At 34.4% G+C, this 10,330-nt stretch overlaps 1 protein-coding gene across 1 annotated transcript in view; it reads right to left on the reverse strand.

Annotated features, from left to right (window-relative positions):
- Positions 1-1,612: 1,612 nt before the first annotated feature.
- Positions 1,613-10,330, reverse strand: part of LOC106468008 (proton-coupled folate transporter-like) — a 21,656-nt gene continuing 12,938 nt past the window's right edge. Inside the window, exons 4-5 of the mRNA XM_013928403.2 lie at positions 5,219-5,302; positions 1,613-1,791 (exon numbers count right to left, since the gene is read on the reverse strand). Of these exons, the coding sequence (XP_013783857.2) occupies positions 1,631-1,791; positions 5,219-5,302 (245 nt within the window). The 3' untranslated portion in view covers positions 1,613-1,630. The remainder of the gene's footprint in view (positions 1,792-5,218; positions 5,303-10,330) is intronic.

Raw genomic sequence — 10,330 nt, forward strand, 5'->3', positions numbered from 1 at the left:
GTTTTTCGGTTCTTAAACTTTACTTAGCTTTGGGACAAAAAAAACAGTTAATTTATTTCTTTTCTTATATAATTTGTTTCAGAATATTCATCAACAGACCCTCATGACAGAACAAAATACTGTTATAAGTTATATTTTTAATGTGTTAATTTAGATGTTTGGTAAATTGAGCTGTTAATCGTGATAATGATCGATAAACTTCAACTAATATTTAACTTGAATTATTCAGCGCATTACTAAGATCGATTTGCTAGGGCTTGAATACGACTAATAAAAAAAAACAAAAAAAACGCGTCAAACGCCCTCTGTAACAGGTGATTATGAAAAACCACAGAACAATAGATTTCGCAAATCACAGTATCCAATGTTGATTTCCGGTTTATTGTTTACGAAATGGATGTTTACGAATCTATTCAGTTTATAGAAAGAAAAGACATAATTAATTTAAATAATAAGCAGACTAATTTTATCAAACTTATATTAGACTACAAAGATACTTTCACAATCTCACCAACAAGATAGGGTTGGCGGTGGGTGGTGATGACTAGCTGCCTTCCCTCTAGTCTTACACTGCTAAATTAGGGACGGCTAGCGCAGATAGCCCTCGTGTAGCTTTGCGCGAAATTCAAAAACAAAGAAACAAACAAACCAACAAGATAGGGGAAGACGAAATTTTTGTTCATTTTTCCCTGGAATTGATTTTGCCCGCAGTGCAATGAGACTATTTCTCCGGTTTAACGAGTTTTCATACTGGATATCTTCAGGTGTTAATGTAACAATTGGATATAGGCGGATTCGGGAATATGGCGATTGAATTAATCGGGTTAACTAATATCTAGATTGGTGAATAAGTTATGAATATGAGTACCGAGTAATAATATATTGAAAATCCTTAAGGGACTAGATTAAAAAAGTAGTGTTTAAAAATATAATAGGCCCAATACTACTTATGACAAATATATAACTAATTTATTTGTTCAGTATGGGCTACGTTCATTTTGAGTCTTTGACACAAGTTGTAGGGCTAATACACAAGTACTTAATGTTTAATAGAAGTTTCCTTATTTGATGACAGCCTACTGATTAGTTTGGTGAATAAGTTTACAAGATCGTTCACGCACTGAATATTTTACTGAATTTTCAGTCACTGAACTAATTAGGAATTAGAAGAGTGTATTATAATACTATTCCAACCACATTATATTTGTCATATCCATTGCTGACGACGCGTTTCGCTCACTCCAGAGCTCTTCAGGCCGGCTGGGATACAACAAACACAACAGTGATGGGAGAATTATTTATATAAGTTATTTGATACAATAACAATTGTTATGGTGTGTACGCCTTTTAAATTAATTCGTTAACGTTACGAAGACTGAGTTTGGCAATATTTTTACCAAACAATCTAAACAAACTCTCCCAACGATAGAAAACATGTTACAACAATATTAAAGGCTTAATAATGCGAAAGAAATGTAATTTTATGTTAAATTTCTTACGTTAAAATACAAAACTTAAAATAACCATCTAAAGAAGATACTTTACGTAATAAATAATTATTATAATACTGAAAACAGAAATAAAACAAAATATATTTTTTAATACTACAATAGACCACATAGTAGTATATTTACACGAAAACGATGATTGGTAATATAACAAAACTGCTTGCGCTCAGGTAACTGATTCCTGGATTAATGTTGATAGTTGCATTGTACAGTAGAGAAAACAGCGAATTCCCCAAAACGGGTATAACGGACTCTATCGTTGCCAACATAGCGAACACTTTTCCTGCAATGAAAAAAGATTTAATGATAATGGTAAAACGCTGATTAACAATATTATAGTCTTACGAACATAATAAACTTTGTTCATATTGTCCAAATCATTCAGCATATTAACTAATAAGTTAAATTAAACAAAAATACCATATATATAAACTGATAAAATTACCATGGTTTCAAGACGATTTTGTAAATGCATAAAAATATGTTTCTCTGTCTTGTTTTTACGCCTGTGGTTGAATCAAATGTCGGGTGCAGGTATTTTATGTCACTTGAAAACAGTGAGATTATAACAATTCAAACTGAGTTGTATATTGACATTTACTCATAATATTTTATTTTTATCGATATTAAATTATTTTATTTTGAGTATAAAGATAAATATTATGTAGAAACAAAATGTTATTCACTAGTTTTCTTTTTTTTTAATGGAATAACTGTTGGTCAAAGTAATATATATATATAATTAAAGTATCCTAATTTAGCACTTGTTGTTACAAATATGCAATGCTGTAAGTGGATATTGGTAATAATTTTTGTGTTGCACTATAATACCCCCCCCCCTCCCTCCGTGATTCGTGGTAAGTCTGGGGGATTGTAATACTAAAAATCAGCTTTGAAATTAACAACAAACAAACAAGTCAACGAAAGAGACGATTGCACTACAGGCCTATTATAAAAAAAAACCTTTTAAGTAATACATTTGACAAGAAAAATGCGCTGGAATCATAATTACAAGACAGAGGTAATGTGAATGTGAACTTTAATTTACGAGGAAAATTGGTGTTGTTGTTTTAGCGCAGAGCTACACAATGAGCTATTTCCCGGATGTTCAAATTACTACTCCAATGTAGCTAATTTACTTCATCTCTAGATTAACAATAATTACCTATTCCGGGGCGAAGGAAGATAATCTATCTTCGGAAACCCCAAATGTTCTGTTCGACAGCCTTTATAGTATATGCCGACTGTCGAATTGTTCTCATCTAAAATTCTTCCAGCATTTTATTCGTTTTATTTCGCGGGGATTGGAAAACCCAGGATTTTTATGGTTGTAAGTCTGTAAATTTATCGCTGATCCACCGGGTGAGGCGATGAAAAGAACAATGTGTTTTAAATTAGACAAAATCTGTGTTAATCATTTTCGATAACCTGGTTTGTTGCAGATAATTTTGACTAAAACTTCATCCTCCCCCCAGTGGCACAGCAGTATGTCTGCGGACTTACAACGCTAGAAACCGGGTTTCGATACCCGTGGTGGGCAGAGCACAGATAGCCCATTGTGTAGCTTTGTGCTTAATTCCAAACAAACTAAACTAAAGCTTCAAAAAAATAATTACTTAATATCAAATTATGAGTTCTAAACTATCACTGTCTGTTGAAATGACCACCTAACACAATTTGTTTGTTTGTCTCAACAATTACATCCACACCTTTCAGATTTATTCAATTCCAAGTGGTGTAAGCCTAGAGAGTTAATCACAACGTAGCGGAGTATCAAACAAGTCTAGAGAGTCAGTCATAATGTAGTGGAGAGTCACACAATCCTAGAAAGACAGTCATAACGTAGTGGAGAGTCACACAATCCTAGAAAGACAGTCATAACGTAGTGGAGAGTCACACAATCCTAGAAAGACAGTCATAACGTAGTGTAACATTACACAAGCCTAGAGAGTCGATCATAATGTAATGAAGCATCACACAAGCCTAGAGAGTCGATCATAATGTAATGAAGCATCACACAAGCCTAGAGAGTCGCTCATAGCGTAGTGTAACATAACATAAGCCTGGAGAGTCAATCACAGCGTAGTGGATCATCACACAAGCCTAGAGAGTCGATCATAATGTAATGAAGCATCACACAAGCCTAGAGAGTCGATCATAATGTAATGAAGCATCACACAAGCCCAGAGAGTCGATCATAATGTAATGAAGCATCACACAAGCCTAGAGAGTCGATCATAATGTAATGAAGCATCACACAAGCCTAGAGAGTCACTCATAGCGTAGTGTAACATCATACAAGCCTGGAGAGTCAATCACAGCGTAGTGTATCATCACACAAGCCTAGAGAGTCACTCATAGCGTAGTGTAACATCACACAAGCCTGGAGAGTCAATCACAGCGTAATGGATCATCACACAACTAACCAATGTCAACAAAACATATATTCACATAAGTTTGGAATATCTAAGAAAAAACAAAAAGATTGATCGTAGCCTTTCTTATGTTCCGACGTAGTAAAATATATCAGAATAATCCACAGCGTTTCTAAATATATATATATAATAATTTTACAGGTACTGGAATGTGTGGTAAAACAAAAGTAACAATGTTACCGAATTATCATTGAAGTTGTGGAAGGTACTGGCGCAATTAAAACTGTGTACTTTAATTTCATTTATCTCTCACGTTACCTTATTACACTTCAAGTAACAATTAAAAATATCACTCTCCCTCCCCTTCTTTCTCTCTCTCTTTTTGTGCACTAAACATAAACAAGCACAAAATGTGATACATTAAACCAAACCATAGTTAAAACAAAAGAATAAAATAACAGTAGTTCTAGGTTTATCAACTGATTTCATGTCTTTAAGACGGAACAAGGAAACTGTCTGTATAAAACGAGCTTGTGTTAATTTTTCCACGTTTTTTGTGTATTTTAATATATTTTTCAGTTTTAATTTTTCTTTATACTTAAAATGTCTTAAATCAATTCCAGGTCGTCAGATTTAAAAACCTTTAAAGAGTAGTCCTACTATGAAAGAGACATTATTACGTTGAAATCACATCCAAAGGTAAAACGCTGTGTTTGTGGTATAGTTATGAATAGATTCGGCTCCGCTATTGTTATATAGCAGCAGTAAATAATGTTTTATCTAAGCTATGAAAATAGGATGTCATAGACAATACAGGCTGTATTAACCCTTCCAGTTGTGATTTTGTGAATTTGTTTTTTCTTATACGTTGAAATAGATACTGCAAATTAATATATCCGTTGTTCATTATTTACAGTTATGTATCATATGTTTGTGTGATAGAAGTTATTTATTTTTTGAAGCAAGTATTGGTTGGGTCTGAATATTTCTGCTAGCCTAATAGAGATTTTGTTTTATCCGTGCTCTTCTGTCTAAGGCGGAGAATCGAAACCTCGATTTTAACGTTGTGAGCCTAATAGACAGTATTCGAGATAATTAATGGAAGAAAAGTACAAAAAACAACCTATGCGAAAATTATGAGGCAGAACAAATTTAATGATGATATTGGCTTTAAATAAAATCTAGGGAAGTAAACACATTAAAAAAAGAAGAAATTTGATCTTTTTTTTTTGTGTATACTGAATAATATAAAAGAAGAGTCCAATATGATTCAAAGTGTTTCTACTACATAAAATGTTTAATTGCTGTCATATTATTTCAACACAAATTACTTACCCAGCTCATCCTGAGGAACTAGTTTGGAGAGTCGAGAGCGGACGGATATGGGAGCCAGTAAGGCTGGTATGGTAACAACACTGGCTGAGGAAACACGAAATTGGGATACGTGAAACTTATCAGTACTTAGTTTTGTAAATTTAAAATGTATTTTAGTACTCGCAAGGTAATCGTATTATAGGCAACATATGTATGTAAATTTTAGCCTATAATAATAAATATGAATAACGAATAGTAACACACACATTTTTTTTTTTTTTGGAATTAACACGTAATACAGATATATATTCTGTATGACCAGTCCTATATCTACGTGCTGTTGTGATAAACTTCTCCTATTTTATTCCTTGAGCGATTTCATGAAACAAAAAAAAAAGAAGCACAGAATGAGAAGAAGGAAACTACACTTGTTGTAAAAACATCATGTACTTTCAACATGGCTCAAAATAAAAATGACTGAGCGAAAAAGTGGTATCATTTGAAAGGAGATGCGTGTCACAAGTGATTCATTGTTGTGGAGAGAAGTTTAATATTTAGACATAATTTACTCATTAGTCTTACACTAATCCCTATCAAACATCTTAGTAAAGCTGATAAAAAAATGACACTAAAAAACATCCTTAAAATATGAGGAAAATCAACCCTAAAAGATGGTATAGAGAATACAATAATGGTAAAAAATAGTAATAAAAGAACACAATATTGTGTATAGCAGTTAGGGAAAAACAAACAAAAACACAAACAAACAGTAAATGGAACAAATTCTCAAAAATTTTGATATTGAAGAAACTACCTTTGACGCATTCAACCATCTTTTACAGTCTCATATTGTCAGAAGGCAAAACCGAAAAAAGAAAGCTCCCAATATCAGGAACAGGAATTTAGGAATGTGTATCAAGTTTCTCTTTTTTTTGCACGATTATTATTCTTTCTACTCCACTACAAAATAATGAACATCATTTGATATTATTAAGAATATGACACAACTTCGAATCTAATGATTTTTCTTGAGTTCATCTAAGCTTCATCCCTTTTCCAAGTTCTTCAAACAGATTATCCGATTCATATTTCACTGATCATAGTACAATTGTGAGAAGTGTGTAGATTAACCACTTGACGTTAAAAATGACCCTTAAAACAAAACATCAATTACACAGGTCTGCGACGTTTTTATTATCCTGAAATTTTACATGTTCTACAGTAACTCTTGTACTCTGAATCCGAAAATGATATCCATTTTTCTCCATCATGTACAGACTTTTCACAAAACGTCTTATGTACTTTTACATAAGTGAATCATTTTCGTTGAAATCGGGTCACATTTTGTTATGCTTAAAATGTTTACAACCACTAGCTATACATTTCTCTAGACTAATCGCGTCGTGAAAATCTTGTCGATCGTTCTAGAACACATGATAAACATACCACTAGTATATAAACGATTAACAGGCTGCATGACGCGTCATTGCTGGATAGTATTTGTTTATACGTGCGCTCTGACAGTATTTTTTGTTTTTTAATATTATTTATTCATTGCTATGGCAGCAAGAGGTTGTGTAAATGGCCCAAACATATATACTGTTACATTTGTGGTAAATTTGTTGAAAAGAAACAAAGGCAAAACATTACAGAATTCGTCAAAAAGCGTATTACGCGTATTTTGAATAAAACTTGGGGACAAAGACAAATCATGGGCTCCTCACAAAGTTTACATCATTTGTGTCGAAGAGTTGAGACGATGGACTAAAGGTAAGAAAAAGTATTTGCCTTTTGTAATTCCAATGGTCTGGTGTGAGCCTAGAAACCATGGAGAGGAATGCTATTTTTGCTCATGTAACGTGCAAGGCTACAACACTCGAAATAGAAAGGAAATTTCTTATCCAAACCTTCAATCTGCTATAAGACCTGTTGCACATGGACCTGATGTACCTGTACCTACTCAACCGGAGACTCTTGATACAGTTTGATCTGATTCTGAATCTGATGTCAATAGAAATGATAATAGGGGTTGTTTTCAATCTGAAACGTTTGGTGAATTTAATGATTTGGGCCTTCCAAAGAATTCTTCAGAGATTTTGGGGTCCATACTTCGGGCTAAGAACTTACTTACTCCAAGGACATCATTTCATTGGTACAGAAATTGTGAGAAAGAGTTTATACAATACTTTTCGCAAGAAGGTTTACTGGTTTATTGCAATAATATTGTGGAATTGATTCCAATGCTAGGAGCTGCAGTCTATGAACCAAGTGAGGGACGATTGTTCATTGATTCCTCCAGAAGAAATCTAAAAAGTGTTCTCCTTCACAATGGTAACGTATATGCATCTGTTCCTATTGCTCATTCGGTTCACTTGAAGGAAACATACGAAAATTTCGAACTTCTTCTTAATAAGGTCAAATACAAAGAATGTGCTTGGCTACTTTGTGGAGACTTAAAAGTCCTTGGTATTTGTTGGATCAACAATCCGGTTATACAAAATGTCCATGTTTTTTGTTAGAATAGGACAGCAGAGCACGAAATCAGCACTGGATAAAGAAGCAATGACCACGCAGAGTCAGTCTGGTACCAGGATTGAAAAACATTAGACGTAAAAGTTTGGTTGACACAAAGTAATTCCTATTACTCCACTTCACATAAAACTGGGCTTAATGAAGCAGTTTGTAATGATCTTAGACAAAGATGGCGACTGTTTCAAGTATCTATGTAGGTAATTCATAGCTCTTTCAGAAGTGAAACTTAACCAAGGGATTTTTGTTGGGCCTCAGATTAGGAGATTGGCTTTGGATGAACAGTTCGAAAGGACAACGAGGAAAGTTGAAAAAGAAGAGTGGATTGCCTTTAAAGATGTTATTGAAATATTTTTAGAAAACAACAAAGACCCAAATTTCGAAAATATTGTCAATAATATGCTCGATAAATTCAAAGAGATGGGTTGTAATATGAGCTTGAAAGCACATTTCTTACACTCACATATTAACCATTTCTCTGAAAATCTCTGTGCCGTTAGCGAATAACAAGGGGAAAGGTTTCATCAAGACATCAGGGTAATGGAGTATAGGTCTCCGGGAAGGTGGAACATCACCATGGTGGCTGATTACTGCTGGTTATTGTAACGAGGTACTCCAGCCGCAATACATAAAAGAAAGACAACAACATATAGTTTTGAGACTAAAAGACATAGGCAAAAAAAGAAAAAAATCAGGATGAACGAGAATGTATATTCGTTTGACACCAATGTTCTTCCCTTTTCTTCAGTTTGTTTGTATTTTTTCTTAACAGACATAATAATAAAAAATGTTTATTGTGGTGTTACGACAGCGGAAGTCACGTGAGCATGGTAACACGTGATGAGATTTTAGAAGGATCGTGGAACCTCAAGGACGTCCAAGCGTTTGCTAGACGCCCTCTATTTTAGTATATAAGCCGGCAGATAAAACTGATAAGGGGATAATTGAGTCAAGCGTAAGTAAAGTGTGTAAATCATTGTGAACTATAGCGTGTGTTTAAGTTAAGGTGACTGTGGAAATTCTATGTATTGCAAAGTTGTACTGAGAAAGAATAAACTAGTTTTATTTAAAGAAAGGACTTGTATCGCTGAAGTTCCTCGGGGAGAATTTATACCGGAAATTAACAAACGACCAGAGACGTAACAGTGGTAAACGAAATAAGAATTTGATCTAAGTATGAAATTTTTTCTTCCCGATTTGTAAAAAATCATTACGTTATAGAAAAAATGAATATTATTTTCGAAATCTGCGTAGCTGAATTATAGAAAGTCCGTTACTAAACCAAAACAACTTTTATGAAGTTTGATTTTGCATGTCTGTGTTATAGGAGATTGATGAGGAAGTTTGAGATTTTACAGAAGTTGAAAGTCTTGAGACTAAATAGGGGTAAATGATAAACGGAAGAAGATTCACATCTGACGAATTCGAGATAACCCTAATAGCTGTATTATCCCTGTCGAACCATACTTAACAGAGGAGTACAGCAATCTGATAATTCGAGCTGTTCAAACATATTGTTGTGTATCTGCTTGTTTGTTAATTTCCCGTAGAAATTCTTTCCGAGAAACTTCAGCAATACAAGTCCCTTCTTGATTAAAACTAGTTTATTCTTTTTCGATACAAATTTTAGTATTACACAGAATTTCCACAGTCAATTTAACCTTAACAACCTGTTACGCCTCCGTTGGTTAGTTAATTTTCCGTAACAAATTCCTAACGAAGAAACTTTACCGATACGAATCCTTTCTTAAATAAAACTGGTTTATTCTTTCTGAATACAACTTTGCGATACACTTAATTTCAACAGTCGCCTATAACAAACGCTATAATTCACAACGGACGTCTCACGTGCCCAACAATATTCTCTCTCTGTTCGCAGTTCAATTACTCATTACCTTCTCTTGTTCCTTGGCCGGTTTTATATGTACAAGACTACCCCAATCTAGTAGTCTCCCGACATTTCATGAAGGTTCGAGAAGGAAGTGGCGTGATACAATCGTCACGTGACCTTCGATGTCGTAACGCTGCCCCTTCCTTAGTATTGTTCGTCCCGAACAATAGCCACTTACAATAAACCAATAACAATTAACAATAACTTAATTAAATGTACAGAATTACAAACACAAAATTACAATTAAACAAAGTCTCTTAATTTTACGGGACGTATCTTCTTCCACACTGGTCTCTGTCTCATTGGCTTCTGCTTCATATAGGGTTTATCTGCTTCATCAGGAAATGTCCTATCGTCGGTAACAGTCACATCAGTGGTAGTAACTTCATCAAGAGCTTCACCATTTCTCTTCTCAAAACTGAGTAGAGTTTCTTCTTCGACGGTGGCTTCTTCAGGTGGCACGTCTTCAGCAGGGTCATTTGTTCTGTTTTCCACTTCGTCCCAACTGAAATGTCCTGGACCGTGATAATGCCAAAGCCTGTTGGTGTGCACCACTTTTGAGTTACCTTGCCGACCACATTTTATTAGGAAAAGTCACGTCTGAGAGACGATCCACTATGTCATATGGGCGTTCCCATGGAGAAGACAACTTAGGAGACTTCCCTTTGGTCTTCCTGGGATTATATAACCACACCTTGTCTCCTGGTTCAAAG

Source organism: Limulus polyphemus, unplaced genomic scaffold (genome assembly GCF_000517525.1).
Source record: "Limulus polyphemus unplaced genomic scaffold, Limulus_polyphemus-2.1.2 Scaffold2830, whole genome shotgun sequence".
Taxonomy (NCBI): Eukaryota; Metazoa; Arthropoda; class Merostomata; order Xiphosura; family Limulidae; genus Limulus; species Limulus polyphemus.